At 39.0% G+C, this 21392-nt stretch overlaps 4 protein-coding genes across 4 annotated transcripts; all 4 read right to left on the reverse strand.

The window, feature by feature from the left end:
- Window positions 1-96: 96 nt before the first annotated feature.
- On the reverse strand, window positions 97-14383 carry LOC127872442 (M-phase inducer phosphatase-like). The gene is made up of 3 exons (XM_052415774.1): window positions 14373-14383; window positions 14068-14224; window positions 97-879 (listed from the first exon to the last, which is right to left on the reverse strand). The coding sequence occupies exons 1-3, from the start codon at window positions 14381-14383 to the stop codon at window positions 97-99; spliced, it is 951 nt and encodes a 316-aa protein (XP_052271734.1).
- Window positions 14384-15977: 1594 nt separating this feature from the next.
- On the reverse strand, window positions 15978-17337 carry LOC127872443 (M-phase inducer phosphatase-like). Its single transcript, XM_052415775.1, has 3 exons — window positions 17327-17337; window positions 17022-17172; window positions 15978-16800 (listed from the first exon to the last, which is right to left on the reverse strand). Exons 1-3 carry the CDS (start codon window positions 17335-17337, stop codon window positions 16018-16020), a joined length of 945 nt encoding a protein of 314 aa, XP_052271735.1. The 3' UTR covers window positions 15978-16017.
- Window positions 17338-18973: 1636 nt separating this feature from the next.
- Window positions 18974-19363, reverse strand: LOC127872444 (M-phase inducer phosphatase-like). The gene has a single exon (XM_052415777.1). The coding sequence runs from the start codon at window positions 19361-19363 to the stop codon at window positions 18974-18976; it is 390 nt and encodes a 129-aa protein (XP_052271737.1).
- Window position 19364: 1 nt separating this feature from the next.
- Window positions 19365-20294, reverse strand: LOC127872445 (M-phase inducer phosphatase 1-like). Its single transcript, XM_052415778.1, has 3 exons — window positions 20284-20294; window positions 19979-20129; window positions 19365-19757 (listed from the first exon to the last, which is right to left on the reverse strand). Exons 1-3 carry the CDS (start codon window positions 20292-20294, stop codon window positions 19365-19367), a joined length of 555 nt encoding a protein of 184 aa, XP_052271738.1.
- Between the last annotated feature and the right edge of the window lie 1098 nt (window positions 20295-21392).

Raw genomic sequence — 21392 nt, forward strand, 5'->3', positions numbered from 1 at the left:
ATTAATAAAGGTATCCAATAACACATAAACAATATAAAACAACAAATATTGCACTTGTTATAACAATGGCACACGTACAAATAATATCTAACGTTACTAAAGGTCTAGACCGGAAGGGAAAATCCGACTGCGATGTCGCCTGCTGCTGACTTTCTCACTACCGGCGGTCCACGTTTTGGACTTGACACGGAAGTGACGTAGGTCCGCGCAGTGATCTAGGTGCAACATGGGAGTGTAGCTATCGGGGTCACATAGGTCACCGTGGGATTCATAGAAGGCTTTGTATCCACCGTGGAGGAGGTACACTTCCGGGAAGTTCAGTTTCGGGTAATGATCCTGATTCAAGGCTCGATCCTGACTGCGCAAGTGCCGGTACATTCTTGGTCCGCGCTCGGACGAGAATTCACAGTGGAAGATGAGCACGTGACGTTTCCCTGCTGTCGTCTGGGTCTCCAGGAGACTATTTACAGCGTCCCTCGTGTACATGTTAACTGCACCGCGGATGTGACCTCCTTCGAACTCGTACGGATATCGACAGTCCACGATCGTCACCTTATGCAGGCGGTCGCTGTAGACTCCATTCAAGACTTCCGCCATCGTGTCTGCGCTGATGGATTTGAGGTCGCTGTGTTTACCAGGGATTGTGGGAAGTGTGTAGCCACGTGATCCATCGGCTATCAGGTCATGTGATTCCAGACGCTCAACGGCGGTTATGATGTCATCAGTTGAGGGAGCTTCAGTTATGACGTCATCGCTTTTAGATTTCTTTTTCAACGGCGACTGCGCTTCATCGGCGTCGGCTGGACGCTTTCCCGAGAAGAGACTCTTCCTTGCGATGAATGTACGAGATAAACAGCGTTTGCGTGACGGAAGCTTGATCTGAATTAAAGAAAAGTAAAATTACTATTTGGAATATTGGATTAATATTTTAATTAATAATTAATTAAATGAACCATTGTATGTAATAACGGCTGGTATATTTTAACAGAACTGATTTACAAAATCATTTCGTTTATTTTTATACTGACCTATGAAGCAATACACGTGTGCATGTTTTACAGAAATAATTTCCCATTAAATTTATAAGATTATATACGTACCGATAGTTTAACGCTTGATCCAATGCCGGAGTCCACACTGTCATCTGCTGAGCGACAAGGAGTCAGCACAGTCTCGATCTCCTTCCAGGATGGACTGGATGTGACGTCAGTCGTAACTGGGGAGCAGCTGTCGTCTGCGAACAAGCGGAATCTGAAAAATAGCGTAATTATATGAAAAGTGAAAGTTAATGAAATAACCAATATTATTTATCAATTTAAAAACAAATAAGTGTAATACAGTAACACGCATGGCATTCACGCAGTTCTGAGATCTTGTGATGATTGCGTTGCCTTACTGAACTTACCTCAAAGTCATTTTTATTCAAGTCCCTAATATTCCTTCAGTGTTGATACAGAGAGATGTACATGTAAAAGTGCTCAAAGCGATAGTGATATTTATTGAATTTGAAAGGAGTGGTATATTTATACACGATACAAAGAGGAAATGATTTCCATCTTCGCTCATTAACGAGTTGTTAATTACTGATGGCATTGACTGGGCTGGGAGTCGAGCTTGTCACGTGAGAAATCTACGTAATGTGTCACGTGTGAAAAACAGATTGCTAACAAATCGCCGAGGGTCGTAGACTGCATTCTTTATTGCAATCACAAATTGAGTTTCCTTGTTATTTGTCAAATGATATTGTATACGAATTATAACTTGCAGAATTCTGATCTTTTCTTGTTTTTCAATAAACGTTGATTTTTTTGTATTCCCGAACTCTCATTGATATGTTATATGGCATTTTGATGAACTCCACGAACAGAACACTTTAAAAAGCTAAACGCGAAAACGATTAAATGTGTTGATCGATTTCTTGTGTCCGCTCTAATGCGATATATTTGCAATGTTGCTATTATACCGAATCATATAATGATATACGTAGGAGTTTGCCTATTAGGATAAATTCTACTGAATCATGATGCTATTATGTATCAGTGCGAGGTCCATTCGAAAGAAGTACCTATTTTTAAAGAGTTCCTTTTCTCTTCTGGAATAAAAGCACCTTAGTATTCGCAAATATGTCAATGTGGTTATTTCCATACACTGTGTGAGTGGCAGCAAGATTTCGTTGCTTACGAAGTAAAAATATGAACTTTTTGGCTGCATTGAATGTGGTACTGGGCTTTTGTCGGAATTTCACTGCCAAAATATTATTTTAGTCGATATTTGCATTTACGCGAATTGTATTTTTTATACTTATATTGTTTGTTGTTTGTTTGTTAATTATTTATGGGATTATCGCTGTTTTCAACAGCACTTCAGTCATAGCGCGGATAATTAATAGAGAAATAACGCTTTGTATGGGTGTGTCGGGTTATCAAGGACAAATCTTGACAATTGCACACAAATCTATGTGACGGAGCCGAGGATCGAACCCGCGATCCTCGAGTTTTTCGTTCAGCGCTCTATCAACTGAGCTAGTTGTCCCGACAATTGTTTTTATTTGCAATTTGCGAAAGAGTACACATTCGTCATTGAAATGACAATTGGAACGCACAATCTGAAAAAAAGAAGAAATACTTTAGTAGTAGAAAAATAAATCGATAGTTTGCCGTGTGAGATCCTGTGGGAATTTTATTAAGTGTCATCTTACCTAGTAAATCATGGAAACAGTTGATTTATTAGAAAAAAGACAGAGGGTTACTTCGTTAAATATGGAGAATAAAGATTCTTCCGCATTGAGAATATATTAAAACTGTTAAGGTGTTTTATAATCGTTTTCTCAACAAAATAACTAATAGAGATAACTTCTCATACATAGATTAAGTACGGGGTTTCTGTTTATTACGATCATATCGTGATAAAAAAAACAACGTCAGAATAACAAAACTGGGTATTGCATTCAATCACTTTATTAATAAAGGTATCCAATAACACATAAACAATATAAAACAACAAATATTGCACTTGTTATAACAATGGCACACGTACAAATAATATCTAACGTTACTAAAAGTCTAGACCGGAAGGGAAAATCCGACTGCGATGTCGCCTGCTGCTGACTTTCTCACTACCGGCGGTCCACGTTTTGGACTTGACACGGAAGTGACGTAGGTCCGCGCAGTGATCTAGGTGCAACATGGGAGTGTAGCTATCGGGGTCACATAGGTCACCGTGGGATTCATAGAAGGCTTTGTATCCACCGTGGAGGAGGTACACTTCCGGGAAGTTCAGTTTCGGGTAATGATCCTGATTCAAGGCTCGATCCTGACTGCGCAAGTGCCGGTACATTCTTGGTCCGCGCTCGGACGAGAATTCACAGTGGAAGATGAGCACGTGACGTTTCCCTGCTGTCGTCTGGGTCTCCAGGAGACTATTTACAGCGTCCCTCGTGTACATGTTAACTGCACCGCGGATGTGACCTCCTTCGAACTCGTACGGATATCGACAGTCCACGATCGTCACCTTATGCAGGCGGTCGCTGTAGACTCCATTCAAGACTTCCGCCATCGTGTCTGCGCTGATGGATTTGAGGTCGCTGTGTTTACCAGGGATTGTGGGAAGTGTGTAGCCACGTGATCCATCGGCTATCAGGTCATGTGATTCCAGACGCTCAACGGCGGTTATGATGTCATCAGTTGAGGGAGCTTCAGTTATGACGTCATCGCTTTTAGATTTCTTTTTCAACGGCGACTGCGCTTCATCGGCGTCGGCTGGACGCTTTCCCGAGAAAAGACTCTTCCTTGCGATGAATGTACGAGATAAACAGCGTTTGCGTGACGGAAGCTTGATCTGAATTAAAGAAAAGTAAAATTACTATTTGGAATATTGGATTAATATTTTCATTAATAATTAATTAAATGAACCATTGTATGTAATAACGGCTGGTATATTTTAACAGAACTGATTTACAAAATCATTTCGTTTATTTTTATACTGACCTATGAAGCAATACACGTGTGCATGTTTTACAGAAATAATTTCCCATTAAATTAATAAGATTATATACGTACCGATAGTGTAACGCTTGATCCAATGCCGGAGTCCACACTGTCATCTGCTGAGCGACAAGGAGTCAGCACAGTCTCGATCTCCTTCCAGGATGGACTGGATGTGACGTCAGTCGTAACTGGGGAGCAGCTGTCGTCTGCGAACAAGCGGAATCTGAAAAATAGCGTAATTATATGAAAAGTGAAAGTTAATGAAATAACCAATATTATTTATCAATTTAAAAACAAATAAGTGTAATACAGTAACACGCATGGCATTCACGCAGTTCTGAGATCTTGTGATGATTGCGTTGCCTTACTGAACTTACCTCAAAGTCATTTTTATTCAAGTCCCTAATATTCCTTCAGTGTTGATACAGAGAGATGTACATGTAAAAGTGCTCAAAGCGATAGTGATATTTATTGAATTTGAAAGGAGTGGTATATTTATACACGATACAAAGAGGAAATGATTTCCATCTTCGCTCATTAACGAGTTGTTAATTACTGATCGCATTGACTGGGCTGGGAGTCGAGCTTGTCACGTGAGAAATCTACGTAATGTGTCACGTGTGAAAAACAGATTGCTAACAAATCGCCGAGGGTCGTAGACTGCATTCTTTATTGCAATCACAAATTGAGTTTCCTTGTTATTTGTCAAATGATATTGTATACGAATTATAACTTGCAGAATTCTGATCTTTTCTTGTTTTTCAATAAACGTTGATTTTTTTTGTATTCCCGAACTCTCATTGATATGTTATATGGCATTTTGATGAACTCCACGAACAGAACACTTTAAAAAGCTAAACGCGAAAACGATTAAATGTGTTGATCGATTTCTTGTGTCCGCTCTAATGCGATATATTTGCAATGTTGCTATTATACCGAATCATATAATGATATACGTAGGAGTTTGCCTATTAGGATAAATTCTACTGAATCATGATGCTATTATGTATCAGTGCGAGGTCCATTCGAAAGAAGTACCTATTTTTAAAGAGTTCCTTTTCTCTTCTGGAATAAAAGCACCTTAGTATTCGCAAATATGTCAATGTGGTTATTTCCATACACTGTGTGAGTGGCAGCAACATTTCGTTGCTTACGAAGTAAAAATATGAACTTTTTGGCTGCATTGAATGTGGTACTGGGCTTTTGTCGGAATTTCACTGCCAACATATTATTTTAGTCGATATTTGCATTTACGCGAATTGTATTTTTTATACTTATATTGTTTGTTGTTTGTTTGTTAATTATTTATGGGGTTATCGCTGTTTTCAACAGCACTTCAGTCATAGCGCGGATAATTAATAGAGAAATAACGCTTTGTATGGGTGTGTCGGGTTATCAAGGACAAATCTTGACAATTGCACACAAATCTATGTGACGGAGCCGAGGATCGAACCCGCGATCCTCGAGTTTTTCGTTCAGCGCTCTATCAACTGAGCTAGTTGTCCCGACAATTGTTTTTATTTGCAATTTGCGAAAGAGTACACATTCGTCATTGAAATGACAATTGGAACGCACAATCTAAAAAAAAACTTTAGTAGTAGAAAAATAAATCGATAGTTTGCCGTGTGAGATCCTGTGGGAATTTTATTAAGTGTCATCTTACCTAGTAAATCATGGAAACAGTTGATTTATTAGAAAAAAGACAGAGGGTTACTTCGTTAAATATGGAGAATAAAGATTCTTCCGCATTGAGAATATATTAAAACTGTTAAGGTGTTTTATAATCGTTTTCTCAACAAAATAACTAATAGAGATAACTTCTCATACATAGATTAAGTACGGGGTTTCTGTTTATTACGATCATATCGTGATAAAAAAAACAACGTCAGAATAACAAAACTGGGTATTGCATTCAATCACTTTATTAATAAAGGTATCCAATAACACATAAACAATATAAAACAACAAATATTGCACTTGTAATAACAATGGCACACGTACAAATAATATCTAACGTTACTAAAAGTCTAGACCGGAAGGGAAAATCCGACTGCGATGTCGCCTGCTGCTGACTTTCTCACTACCGGCGGTCCACGTTTTGGACTTGACACGGAAGTGACGTAGGTCCGCGCAGTGATCTAGGTGCAACATGGGAGTGTAGCTATCGGGGTCACATAGGTCACCGTGGGATTCATAGAAGGCTTTGTATCCACCGTGGAGGAGGTACACTTCCGGGAAGTTCAGTTTCGGGTAATGATCCTGATTCAAGGCTCGATCCTGACTTCGCAAGTGCCGGTACATTCTTGGTCCGCGCTCGGACGAGAATTCACAGTGGAAGATGAGCACGTGACGTTTCCCTGCTGTCGTCTGGGTCCCCAGGAGACTATTTACAGCGTCCCTCGTGTACATGTTTACTGCACCGCGGATGTGACCTCCTTCGAACTCGTACGGATATCGACAGTCCACGATCGTCACCTTATGCAGGCGGTCGCTGTAGACTCCACTTAAGACTTCCGCCATCGTGTCTGCGCTGATGGATTTGAGGTCGCTGTGAGGAAATTTGAAGGAAATGATTTCCATCTTCGCTCATTAACGAGTTGTTAATTACTGATGGCATTGACTGGGCTGGGAGTCGAGCTTGTCACGTGAGAAATCTACGTAATGTGTCACGTGTGAAAAACAGATTGCTAACAAATCGCCGAGGGTCGTAGACTGCATTCTTTATTGCAATCACAAATTGAGTTTCCTTGTTATTTGTCAAATGATATTGTATACGAATTATAACTTGCAGAATTCTGATCTTTTCTTGTTTTTCAATAAACGTTGATTTTTTTTGTATTCCCGAACTCTCATTGATATGTTATATGGCATTTTGATGAACTCCACGAACAGAACACTTTAAAAAGCTAAACGCGAAAACGATTAAATGTGTTGATCGATTTCTTGTGTCCGCTCTAATGCGCTATATTTGCAATGTTGCTATTATACCGAATCATATAATGATATACGTAGGAGTTTGCCTATTAGGATAAATTCTACTGAATCATGATGCTATTATGTTTCAGTTCGAGGTCCATTCGAAAGAAGTACCTATTTTTAAAGAGTTCCTTTTCACTTCTGGAATAAAAGCACCTTAGCATTCGCAAATATGTCAATGTGGTTATTTCCATACACTGTGTGAGTGGCAGCAACATTTCGTTGCTTACGAAGTAAAAATATGAACTTTTTGGCTGCATTGAATGTGGTACTGGGCTTTTGTCGGAATTTCACTGCCAAAATATTATTTTAGTCGATATTTGCATTTACGCGAATTGTATTTTTTTATACTTATATTGTTTGTTGTTTGTTTGTTAATTATTTATGGGGTTATAGCTGTTTTCAACAGCACTTCAGTCATAGCGCGGATAATTAATAGAGAAATAACGCTTTGTATGGATGTGTCGGGTTATCAAGGACAAATCTTGACAATTGCACACAAATCTATGTGACGGAGCCGAGGATCGAACCCGCGATCCTCGAGTTTTTCGTTCAGCGCTCTATCAACTAAGCTAGTTGTCCCGACAATTGTTTTTATTTGCAATTTGCGAAAGAGTACACATTCGTCATTGAAATGACAATTGGAACGCACAATCTAAAAAAAAACTTTAGTAGTAGAAAAATAAATCGATAGTTTGCCGTGTGTGATCCTGTGGGAATTTTATTAAGTGTCATCTTACCTAGTAAATCATGGAAACAGTTGATTTATTAGAAAAAAGACAGAGGGTTACTTCGTTAAATATGGAGAATAAAGATTCTTCCGCATTGAGAATATATTAAAACTGTTAAGGTGTTTTATAATCGTTTCTCAACAAAATAACTAATAGAGATAACTTCTCATACATAGATTAAGTACGGGGTTTCTGTTTATTACGATCATATCGTGATAAAAAAAAACAACGTCAGAATAACAAAACTGGGTATTGCATTCAATCACTTTATTAATAAAGGTATCCAATAACACATAAACAATATAAAACAACAAATATTGCACTTGTTATAACAATGGCACACGTACAAATAATATCTAACGTTACTAAAAGTCTAGACCGGAAGGGAAAATCCGACTGCGATGTCGCCTGCTGCTGACTTTCTCACTACCGGCGGTCCACGTTTTGGACTTGACACGGAAGTGACGTAGGTCCGCGCAGTGATCTAGGTGCAACATGGGAGTGTAGCTATCGGGGTCACATAGGTCACCGTGGGATTCATAGAAGGCTTTGTATCCACCGTGGAGGAGGTACACTTCCGGGAAGTTCAGTTTCGGGTAATGATCCTGATTCAAGGCTCGATCCTGACTGCGCAAGTGCCGGTACATTGTTGGTCCGCGCTCGGACGAGAATTCACAGTGGAAGATGAGCACGTGACGTTTCCCTGCTGTCGTCTGGGTCCCCAGGAGACTATTTACAGCGTCCCTCGTGTACATGTTTACTGCACCGCGGATGTGACCTCCTTCGAACTCGTACGGATATCGACAGTCCACGATCGTCACCTTATGCAGGCGGTCGCTGTAGACTCCACTTAAGACTTCCGCCATCGTGTCTGCGCTGATGGATTTGAGGTCGCTGTGAGGAAATTTGAAGGAAATGATTTCCATCTTCGCTCATTAACGAGTTGTTAATTACTGATGGCATTGACTGGGCTGGGAGTCGAGCTTGTCACGTGAGAAATCTACGTAATGTGTCACGTGTGAAAAACAGATTGCTAACAAATCGCCGAGGGTCGTAGACTGCATTCTTTATTGCAATCACAAATTGAGTTTCCTTGTTATTTGTCAAATGATATTGTATACGAATTATAACTTGCAGAATTCTGATCTTTTGTTGTTTTTCAATAAACGTTGATTTTTTTTGTATTCCCGAACTCTCATTGATATGTTATATGGCATTTTGATGAACTCCACGAACAGAACACTTTAAAAAGCTAAACGCGAAAACGATTAAATGTGTTGATCGATTTCTTGTGTCCGCTCTAATGCGCTATATTTGCAATGTTGCTATTATACCGAATCATATAATGATATACGTAGGAGTTTGCCTATTAGGATAAATTCTACTGAATCATGATGCTATTATGTATCAGTGCGAGGTCCATTTGAAAGAAGTACCTATTTTTAAAGAGTTCCTTTTCTCTTCTGGAATAAAAGCACCTTAGTATTCGCAAATATGTCAATGTGGTTATTTCCATACACTGTGTGAGTGGCAGCAAGATTTCGTTGCTTACGAAGTAAAAATATGAACTTTTTGGCTGCATTGAATGTGGTACTGGGCTTTTGTCGGAATTTCACTGCCAAAATATTATTTTAGTCGATATTTGCATTTACGCGAATTGTATTTTTTTATACTTATATTGTTTGTTGTTTGTTTGTTAATTATTTATGGGGTTATCGCTGTTTTCAACAGCACTTCAGTCATAGCGCGGATAATTAATAGAGAAATAACGCTTTGTATGGGTGTGTCGGGTTATCAAGGACAAATCTTGACAATTGCACACAAATCTATGTGACGGAGCCGAGGATCGAACCCGCGATCCTCGAGTTTTTCGTTCAGCGCTCTATCAACTGAGCTAGTTGTCCCGACAATTGTTTTTATTTGCAATTTGCGAAAGAGTACACATTCGTCATTGAAATGACAATTGGAACGCACAATCTGAAAAAACAAGAAATACTTTAGTAGTAGAAAAATAAATCGATAGTTTGCCGTGTGAGATCCTGGGAGAATTTTATTAAGTGTCATCTTACCTAGTAAATCATGGAAACAGTTGATTTATTAGAAAAAAGACAGAGGGTTACTTCGTTAAATATGGAGAATAAAGATTCTTCCGCATTGAGAATATATTAAAACTGTTAAGGTGTTTTATAATCGTTTTCTCAACAAAATAACTAATAGAGATAACTTCTCATACATAGATTAAGTACGGGGTTTCTGTTTATTACGATCATATCGTGATAAAAAAACAACAACGTCAGAATAACAAAACTGGGTATTGCATTCAATCACTTTATTAATAAAGGTATCCAATAACACATAAACAATATAAAACAACAAATATTGCACTTGTTATAACAATGGCACACGTACAAATAATATCTAACGTTACTAAAAGTCTAGACCGGAAGGGAAAATCCGACTGCGATGTCGCCTGCTGCTGACTTTCTCACTACCGGCGGTCCACGTTTTGGACTTGACACGGTAGTGACGTAGGTCCGCGCAGTGATCTAGGTGCAACATGGGAGTGTAGCTATCGGGGTCACATAGGTCACCGTGGGATTCATAGAAGGCTTTGTATCCACCGTGGAGGAGGTACACTTCCGGGTAGTTCAGTTTCGGGTAATGATCCTGATTCAAGGCTCGATCCTGACTGCGCAAGTGCCGGTACATTCTTGGTCCGCGCTCGGACGAGAATTCACAGTGGAAGATGAGCACGTGACGTTTCCCTGCTGTCGTCTGGGTCCCCAGGAGACTATTTACAGCGTCCCTCGTGTACATGTTAACTGCACCGCGGATGTGACCTCCTTCGAACTCGTACGGATATCGACAGTCCACGATCGTCACCTTATGCAGGCGGTCGCTGTAGACTCCATTCAAGACTTCCGCCATCGTGTCTGCGCTGATGGATTTGAGGTCGCTGTGTTTACCAGGGATTGTGGGAAGTGTGTAGCCACGTGATCCATCGGCTATCAGGTCATGTGATCCCAGACGCTCAACGGCGGTTATGATGTCATCAGTTGAGGGAGCTTCAGTTATGACGTCATCGCTTTTAGATTTCTTTTTCAACGGCGACTGCGCTTCATCGGCATCGGCTGGACGCTTTCCCGAGAAGAGACTCTTCCTTGCGATGAATGTTCGAGATAAACAGCGTTTGCGTGACGGAAGCTTGATCTGATATGAAGAAAAGTAAAATTACTATTTGGAATATTGGATTAATATTTTGAATAATAATTAATTAAATGAACCATTGTATGTAATAACGGCTGGTATATTTTAACAGAACTGATTTACAAAATCATTTCGTTTATTTTTATTCTGACCTATGAAACAATACGCGTGTGCATGTTTTACAGAAATAATTTCCCATTAAATTTATAAGATTATATACGTACCGATAGTTTTACACTTGATCCAATGCCGGAGTCCACACTGTCATCTGCTGAGCGACAAGGAGTCAGCACAGTCTCGATCTCCTTCCAGGATGGACTGGATGTGACGTCAGTCGTAACTGGGGAGCAGCTGTCGTCTGCGAACAAGCGGAATCTGAAATATAGCGTTATTATATGAAAAGTGAAAGTTAATGAAATAACCAATATTATTTATCAATTTAAAAACAAATAAGTGTAATACAGTAACACGCATGGCATTCACGCAGTTTTGAGATCTTGCGTTGCCTTACTGAACTTACCTCAAAGTCATTTTTATTCAAGTCCCTAATATTCCTTCAGTGTTGATACAGAGAGATGTACATGTAAAAGTGCTCAAAGCGATAGTGATATTTATTGAATTTGAAAGGAGTGGTATATTTATACACGATACAAAGAGGAAATGATTTCCATCTTCGCTCATTAACGAGTTGTTAATTACTGATGGCATTGACTGGGCTGGGAGTCGAGCTTGTCACGTGAGAAATCTACGTAATGTGTCACGTGTGAAAAACAGATTGCTAACAAATTGCCGAGGGTCGTAGACTGCATTCTTTATTGCAATCACAAATAGAGTTTCCTTGTTATTTGTCAAATGATATTGTATACGAATTATAACTTGCAGAATTCTGATCTTTTCTTGTTTTTCAATAAACGTTGATTTTTTTGTATTCCCGAACTCTCATTGATATGTTATATGGCATTTTGATGAACTCCACGAACAGAACACTTTAAAAAGCTAAACGCGAAAACGATTAAATGTGTTGATCGATTTCTTGTGTCCGCTCTAATGCGATATATTTGCAATGTTTCTATTATACCGAATCATATAATGATATACTTGGGAGCTGGCCTATTAGGATAAATTCTACTGAATCATGATGCTATTATGTATCAGTGCGAGGTCCATTCGAAAGAAGTACCTATTTTTAAAGAGTTCCTTTTCTCTTCTGGAATAAAAGCACCTTAGTATTCGCAAATATGTCAATGTGGTTATTTCCATACACTGTGTTAGTGGCAGCAAGATTTCGTTGCTTACGAAGTAAAAGTATGAACTTTTTGGCTGCATTGAATGTGGTACTGGGCTTTTGTCGGAATTTCACTGCCAAAATATTATTTTAGTCGATATTTGCATTTACGCGAATTGTATTTTTTATACTTATATTGTTTGTTGTTTGTTTGTTAATTATTTATGGGGTTATCGCTGTTTTCAACAGCACTTCAGTCATAGCGCGGATAATTAATAGAGAAATAACGCTTTGTATGGGTTTGTCGGGTTATCAATGACAAATCTTGACAATTGCACACAAATCTATGTGACGGAGCCGAACCCGCGATCCTCGAGTTTTTTCGTTCAGCGCTCTATCAACTGAGCTAGTTGTCCCGGCAATTGTTTTTATTTGCAATTTGCGAAAGAGTACACATTCGTCATTGAAATGACAATTGGAACGCACAATCTGAAAAAATGAAGAAATACTTTAGTAGTAGAAAAATAAATCAATAGTTTGCCGTGTGAGATCCTGTGGGAATTTTATTAAGTGTCATCTTACCTAGTAAATCATGGAAACAGTTGATTTATTAGAAAAAAGACAGAGGGTTACTTCATTAAATATGGAGAATAAAGATTCTTCCGCATTGGGAATATATTAAAACTGTTTAGGTGTTTTATAATCGTTTTCTCAACAAAATAACTAATAGAGATAGCTTCTCATACATAGATTAAGTACGGGGTTTCTGTTTATTACGATCATATCGTGATAAAAAAAACAACGTCAGAATAACAAAACTGGGTATTGCATTCAATCACTTTATTAATAAAGGTATCCAATAACACATAAAAAATATAAAACAACAAATATTGCACTTGTTATAACAATGGCACACGTACAAATAATATCTAACGTTACTAAAAGTCTAGACCGGAAGGGAAAATCCGACTGCGATGTCGCCTGCTGCTGACTTTCTCACTACCGGCGGTCCACGTTTTGGACTTGACACGGAAGTGACGTAGGTCCGCGCAGTGATCTAGGTGCAACATGGGAGTGTAGCTATCGGGGTCACATAGGTCACCGTGGGATTCATAGAAGGCTTTGTATCCACCGTGGAGGAGGTACACTTCCGGGAAGTTCAGTTTCGGGTAATGATCCTGATTCAAGGCTCGATCCTGACTGCGCAAGTGCCGGTACATTCTTGGTCCGCGCTCGGACGAGAATTCACAGTGGAAGATGAGCACGTGACGTTTCCCTGCTGTCGTCTGGGTCTCCAGGAGACTATTTACAGCGTCCCTCGTGTACATGTTAACTGCACCGCGGATGTGACCTCCTTCGAACTCGTACGGATATCGACAGTCCACGATCGTCACCTTATGCAGGCGGTCGCTGTAGACTCCATTCAAGACTTCCGCCATCGTGTCTGCGCTGATGGATTTGAGTTCGCTGTGTTTACCAGGGATTGTGGAAAGTGTGTAGCCACGTGATCCATCGGCTATCAGGTCATGTGATCCCAGACGCTCAACGGCGGTTATGATGTCATCAGTTGAGGGAGCTTCAGTTATGACGTCATCGCTTTTAGATTTCTTTTTCAACGGCGACTGAGCTTCATCGGCGTCGGCTGGACGCTTTCCCGAGAAGAGACTCTTCCTTGCGATGAATGTACGAGATAAACAGCGTTTGCGTGACGGAAGCTTGATCTGATATGAAGAAAAGTAAAATTACTATTTGGAATATTGGATTAATATTTTGAATAATAATTAATTAAATGAACCATTGTATGTAATAACGGCTGGTATATTTTAACAGAACTGATTTACAAAATCATTTCGTTTATTTTTATTCTGACCTATGAAACAATACGCGTATGCATGTTTTACAGAAATAATTTCCCATTAAATTTATAAGATTATATACGTACCGATAGTTTTACACTTGATCCAATGCCGGAGTCCACACTGTCATCTGCTGAGCGACAAGGAGTCAGCACAGTCTCGATCTCCTTCCAGGATGGACTGGATGTGACGTCAGTCGTAACTGGGGAGCAGCTGTCGTCTGCGAACAAGCGGAATCTGAAAAATAGCGTAATTATATGAAAAGTGAAAGTTAATGAAATAACCAATATTATTTATCAATTTAAAAACAAATAAGTGTAATACAGTAACACGCATGGCATTCACGCAGTTCTGAGATCTTGTGATGATTGCGTTGCCTTACTGAACTTACCTCAAAGTCATTTTTATTCAAGTCCCTAATATTCCTTCAGTGTTGATACAGAGAGATGTACATGTAAAAGTGCTCAAAGCGATAGTGATATTTATTGAATTTGAAAGGAGTGGTATATTTATACACGATACAAAGAGGAAATGATTTCCATCTTCGCTCATTAACGAGTTGTTAATTACTGATCGCATTGACTGGGCTGGGAGTCGAGCTTGTCACGTGAGAAATCTACGTAATGTGTCACGTGTGAAAAACAGATTGCTAACAAATCGCCGAGGGTCGTAGACTGCATTCTTTATTGCAATCACAAATTGAGTTTCCTTGTTATTTGTCAAATGATATTGTATACGAATTATAACTTGCAGAATTCTGATCTTTTCTTGTTTTTCAATAAACGTTGATTTTTTTTGTATTCCCGAACTCTCATTGATATGTTATATGGCATTTTGATGAACTCCACGAACAGAACACTTTAAAAAGCTAAACGCGAAAACGATTAAATGTGTTGATCGATTTCTTGTGTCCGCTCTAATGCGATATATTTGCAATGTTGCTATTATACCGAATCATATAATGATATACGTAGGAGTTTGCCTATTAGGATAAATTCTACTGAATCATGATGCTATTATGTATCAGTGCGAGGTCCATTCGAAAGAAGTACCTATTTTTAAAGAGTTCCTTTTCTCTTCTGGAATAAAAGCACCTTAGTATTCGCAAATATGTCAATGTGGTTATTTCCATACACTGTGTGAGTGGCAGCAACATTTCGTTGCTTACGAAGTAAAAATATGAACTTTTTGGCTGCATTGAATGTGGTACTGGGCTTTTGTCGGAATTTCACTGCCAAAATATTATTTTAGTCGATATTTGCATTTACGCGAATTGTATTTTATTATACTTATATTGTTTGTTGTTTGTTTGTTAATTATTTATGGGGTTATCGCTGTTTTCAACAGCACTTCAGTCATAGCGCGGATAATTAATAGAGAAATAACGCTTTGTATGGGTGTGTCGGGTTATCAAGGACAAATCTTGACAATTGCACACAAATCTATGTGACGGAGCCGAGGATCGAACCCGCGATCCTCGAGTTTTTCGTTCAGCGCTCTATCAACTGAGCTAGTTGTCCCGACAATTGTTTTTATTTGCAATATGCGAAAGAGTACACATTCGTCATTGAAATGACAATTGGAACGCACAATCTGAAAAAAAATACTTTAGTAGTAGAAAAATAAATCGATAGTTTGCCGTGTGAGATCCTGTGGGAATTTTATTAAGTGTCATCTTACCTAGTAAATCATGGAAACAGTTGATTTATTAGAAAAAAGACAGAGGGTTACTTCGTTAAATATGGAGAATAAAGATTCTTCCGCATTGAGAATATATTAAAACTGTTAAGGTGTTTTATAATCGTTTTCTCAACAAAATAACTAATAGAGATAACTTCTCATACATAGATTAAGTACGGGGTTTCTGTTTATTACGATCATATCGTGATAAAAAAAACAACGTCAGAATAACAAAACTGGGTATTGCATTCAATCACTTTATTAATAAAGGTATCCAATAACACATAAACAATATAAAACAACAAATATTGCACTTGTTATAACAATGGCACACGTACAAATAATATCTAACGTTACTAAAAGTCTAGACCGGAAGGGAAAATCCGACTGCGATGTCGCCTGCTGCTGACTTTCTCACTACCGGCGGTCCACGTTTTGGACTTGACACGGAAGTGACGTAGGTCCGCGCAGTGATCTAGGTGCAACATGGGAGTGTAGCTATCGGGGTCACATAGGTCACCGTGGGATTCATAGAAGGCTTTGTATCCACCGTGGAGGAGGTACACTTCCGGGAAGTTCAGTTTCGGGTAATGATCCTGATTCAAGGCTCGATCCTGACTGCGCAAGTGCCGGTACATTCTTGGTCCGCGCTCGGACGAGAATTCACAGTGGAAGATGAGCACGTGACGTTTCCCTGCTGTCGTCTGGGTCTCCAGGAGACTATTTACAGCGTCCCTCGTGTACATGTTAACTGCACCGCGGATGTGACCTCCTTCGAACTCGTACGGATATCGACAGTCCACGATCGTCACCTTATGCAGGCGGTCGCTGTAGACTCCATTCAAGACTTCCGCCATCGTGTCTGCGCTGATGGATTTGAGGTCGCTGTGTTTACCAGGGATTGTGGGAAGTGTGTAGCCACGTGATCCATCGGCTATCAGGTCATGTGATTCCAGACGCTCAACGGCGGTTATGATGTCATCAGTTGAGGGAGCTTCAGTTATGACGTCATCGCTTTTAGATTTCTTTTTCAACGGCGACTGCGCTTCATCGGCGTCGGCTGGACGCTTTCCCGAGAAAAGACTCTTCCTTGCGATGAATGTACGAGATAAACAGCGTTTGCGTGACGGAAGCTTGATCTGAATTAAAGAAAAGTAAAATTACTATTTGGAATATTGGATTAATATTTTGATTAATAATTAATTAAATGAACCATTGTATGTAATAACGGCTGGTATATTTTAACAGAACTGATTTACAAAATCATTTCGTTTATTTTTATACTGACCTATGAAGCAATACACGTGTGCATGTTTTACAGAAATAATTTCCCATTAAATTTATAAGATTATATACGTACCGATAGTTTAACGCTTGATCCAATGCCGGAGTCCACACTGTCATCTGCTGAGCGACAAGGAGTCAGCACAGTCTCGATCTCCTTCCAGGATGGACTGGATGTGACGTCAGTCGTAACTGGGGAGCAGCTGTCGTCTGCGAACAAGCGGAATCTGAAAAATAGCGTAATTATATGAAAAGTGAAAGTTAATGAAATAACCAATATTATTTATCAATTTAAAAACAAATAAGTGTAATACAGTAACACGCATGGCATTCACGCAGTTCTGAGATCTTGTGATGATTGCGTTGCCTTACTGAACTTACCTCAAAGTCATTTTTATTCAAGTCCCTAATATTCCTTCAGTGTTGATACAGAGAGATGTACATGTAAAAGTGCTCAAAGCGATAGTGATATTTATTGAATTTGAAAGGAGTGGTATATTTATACACGATACAAAGAGGAAATGATTTCCATCTTCGCTCATTAACGAGTTGTTAATTACTGATCGCATTGACTGGGCTGGGAGTCGAGCTTGTCACGTGAGAAATCTACGTAATGTGTCACGTGTGAAAAACAGATTGCTAACAAATCGCCGAGGGTCGTAGACTGCATTCTTTATTGCAATCACAAATTGAGTTTCCTTGTTATTTGTCAAATGATATTGTATACGAATTATAACTTGCAGAATTCTGATCTTTTCTTGTTTTTCAATAAACGTTGATTTTTTTGTATTCCCGAACTCTCATTGATATGTTATATGGCATTTTGATGAACTCCACGAACAGAACACTTTAAAAAGCTAAACGCGAAAACGATTAATTGTGTTGATCGATTTCTTGTGTCCGCTCTAATGCGATATATTTGCAATGTTGCTATTATACCGAATCATATAATGATATACGTAGGAGTTTGCCTATTAGGATAAATTCTACTGAATCATGATGCTATTATGTATCAGTGCGAGGTCCATTCGAAAGAAGTACCTATTTTTAAAGAGTTCCTTTTCTCTTCTGGAATAAAAGCACCTTAGTATTCGCAAATATGTCAATGTGGTTATTTCCATACACTGTGTGAGTGGCAGCAACATTTCGTTGCTTACGAAGTAAAAATATGAACTTTTTGGCTGCATTGAATGTGGTACTGGGCTTTTGTCGGAATTTCACTGCCAAAATATTATTTTAGTCGATATTTGCATTTACGCGAATTGTATTTTTTATACTTATATTGTTTGTTGTTTGTTTGTTAATTATTTATGGGGTTATCGCTGTTTTCAACAGCACTTCAGTCATAGCGCGGATAATTAATAGAGAAATAACGCTTTGTATGGGTGTGTCGGGTTATCAAGGACAAATCTTGACAATTGCACACAAATCTATGTGACGGAGCCGAGGATCGAACCCGCGATCCTCGAGTTTTTCGTTCAGCGCTCTATCAACTGAGCTAGTTGTCCCGGCAATTGTTTTTATTTGCAATTTGCGAAAGAGTACACATTCGTCATTGAAATGACAATTGGAACGCACAATCTGAAAAAAAAGAAATACTTTAGTAGTAGAAAAATAAATCGATAGTTTGCCGTGTGAGATCCTGTGGGAATTTTATTAAGTGTCATCTTACCTAGTAAATCATGGAAACAGTTGATTTATTAGAAAAAAGACAGAGGGTTACTTCGTTAAATATGGAGAATAAAGATTCTTCCGCATTGAGAATATATTAAAACTGTTAAGGTGTTTTATAATCGTTTTCTCAACAAAATAACTAATAGAGATAACTTCTCATACATAGATTAAGTACGGGGTTTCTGTTTATTACGATCATATCGTGATAAAAAAAACAACGTCAGAATAACAAAACTGGGTATTGCATTCAATCACTTTATTAATAAAGGTATTCAATAACACATGAACAATATAAAACAACAAATATTGCACTTGTTATAACAATGGCACACGTACAAATAATATCTAACGTTACTAAAAGTCTAGACCGGAAGGGAAAATCCGACTGCGATGTCGCCTGCTGCTGACTTTCTCACTACCGGCGGTCCACGTTTTGGACTTGACACGGAAGTGACGTAGGTCCGCGCAGTGATCTAGGTGCAACATGGGAGTGTAGCTATCGGGGTCACATAGGTCACCGTGGGATTCATAGAAGGCTTTGTATCCACCGTGGAGGAGGTACACTTCCGGGAAGTTCAGTTTCGGGTAATGATCCTGATTCAAGGCTCGATCCTGACTGCGCAAGTGCCGGTACATTCTTGGTCCGCGCTCGGACGAGAATTCACAGTGGAAGATGAGCACGTGACGTTTCCCTGCTGTCGTCTGGGTCTCCAGGAGACTATTTACAGCGTCCCTCGTGTACATGTTAACTGCACCGCGGAATGTGACCTCCTTCGAACTCGTACGGATATCGACAGTCCACGATCGTCACCTTATGCAGGCGGTCGCTGTAGACTCCATTCAAGACTTCCGCCATCGTGTCTGCGCTGATGGATTTGAGGTCGCTGTGTTTACCAGGGATTGTGGGAAGTGTGTAGCCACGTGATCCATCGGCTATCAGGTCATGTGATTCCAGACGCTCAACGGCGGTTATGATGTCATCAGTTGAGGGAGCTTCAGTTATGACGTCATCGCTTTTAGATTTCTTTTTCAACGGCGACTGCGCTTCATCGGAGTCGGCTGGACGCTTTCCCGAGAAAAGACTCTTCCTTGCGATGAATGTACGAGATAAACAGCGTTTGCGTGACGGAAGCTTGATCTGAATTAAAGAAAAGTAAAATTACTATTTGGAATATTGGATTAATATTTTGATTAATAATTAATTAAATGAACCATTGTATGTAATAACGGCTGGTATATTTTAACAGAACTGATTTACAAAATCATTTCGTTTATTTTTATACTGACCTATGAAGCAATACACGTGTGCATGTTTTACAGAAATAATTTCCCATTAAATTTATAAGATTATATACGTACCGATAGTTTAACGCTTGATCCAATGCCGGAGTCCACACTGTCATCTGCTGAGCGACAAGGAGTCAGCACAGTCTCGATCTCCTTCCAGGATGGACTGGATGTGACGTTAGTCGTAACTGGGGAGCAGCTGTCGTCTGCGAACAAGCGGAATCTGAAAAATAGCGTAATTATATGAAAAGTGAAAGTTAATGAAATAACCAATATTATTTATCAATTTAAAAACAAATAAGTGTAATACAGTAACACGCATGGCATTCACGCAGTTCTGAGATCTTGTGATGATTGCGTTGCCTTACTGAACTTACCTCAAAGTCATTTTTATTCAAGTCCCTAATATTCCTTCAGTGTTGATACAGAGAGATGTACATGTAAAAGTGCTCAAAGCGATAGTGATATTTATTGAATTTGAAAGGAGTGGTATATTTATACACGATACAAAGAGGAAATGATTTCCATCTTCGCTCATTAACGAGTTGTTAATTACTGATCGCATTGACTGGGCTGGGAGTCGAGCTTGTCACGTGAGAAATCTACGTAATGTGTCACGTGTGAAAAACAGATTGCTAACAAATCGCCGAGGGTCGTAGACTGCATTCTTTATTGCAATCACAAATTGAGTTTCCTTGTTATTTGTCAAATGATATTGTATACGAATTATAACTTGCAGAATTCTGATCTTTTCTTGTTTTTCAATAAACGTTGATTTTTTTGTATTCCCGAACTCTCATTGATATGTTATATGGCATTTTGATGAACTCCACGAACAGAACACTTTAAAAAGCTAAACGCGAAAACGATTAAATGTGTTGATCGATTTCTTGTGTCCGCTCTAATGCGATATATTTGCAATGTTGCTATTATACCGAATCATATAATGATATACGTAGGAGTTTGCCTATTAGGATAAATTCTACTGAATCATGATGCTATTATGTATCAGTGCGAGGTCCATTCGAAAGAAGTACCTATTTTTAAAGAGTTCCTTTTCTCTTCTGGAATAAAAGCACCTTAGTATTCGCAAATATGTCAATGTGGTTATTTCCATTCACTGTGTGAGTGGCAGCAACATTTCGTTGCTTACGAAGTAAAAATATGAACTTTTTGGCTGCATTGAATGTGGTACTGGGCTTTTGTCGGAATTTCACTGCCAAAATATTATTTTAGTCGATATTTGCATTTACGCGAATTGTATTTTTTTATACTTATATTGTTTGTTGTTTGTTTGTTAATTATTTATGGGGTTATCGCTGTTTTCAACAGCACTTCAGTCATAGCGCGGATAATTAATAGAGAAATAACGCTTTGTATGGGTGTGTCGGGTTATCAAGGACAAATCTTGACAATTGCACACAAATCTATGTGACGGAGCCGAGGATCGAACCCGCGATTAGTAGTAGAAAAATAAATCGATAGT

The sequence above is a fragment of the Dreissena polymorpha genome, chromosome 3 (genome assembly GCF_020536995.1).
Source record: "Dreissena polymorpha isolate Duluth1 chromosome 3, UMN_Dpol_1.0, whole genome shotgun sequence".
Taxonomy (NCBI): Eukaryota; Metazoa; Mollusca; class Bivalvia; order Myida; family Dreissenidae; genus Dreissena; species Dreissena polymorpha.

What these genes read in the sequence shown, in the direction of transcription:
- LOC127872443 (XM_052415775.1), bottom strand. An exon ending in GATCAAGCGTTAAACTATCG is followed by an intron (nt 16,801 to 17,021) that starts GTACGTATATAA and finishes TCTTTAATTCAG; the next exon opens with ATCAAGCTTCCGTCACGCAA.
- LOC127872445 (XM_052415778.1), bottom strand. An exon ending in GATCAAGCGTTAAACTATCG is followed by an intron (nt 19,758 to 19,978) that starts GTACGTATATAA and finishes TCTTTAATTCAG; the next exon opens with ATCAAGCTTCCGTCACGCAA.
- LOC127872442 (XM_052415774.1), bottom strand. An exon ending in GATCAAGTGTAAAACTATCG is followed by an intron (nt 880 to 14,067) that starts GTACGTATATAA and finishes TCTTTAATTCAG; the next exon opens with ATCAAGCTTCCGTCACGCAA.
- LOC127872444 (XM_052415777.1), bottom strand. Translation starts at nt 19,363, where the DNA reads ATGTACACGAGGGACGCTGTAAATAGTCTCCTGGAGACCCAGACGACA.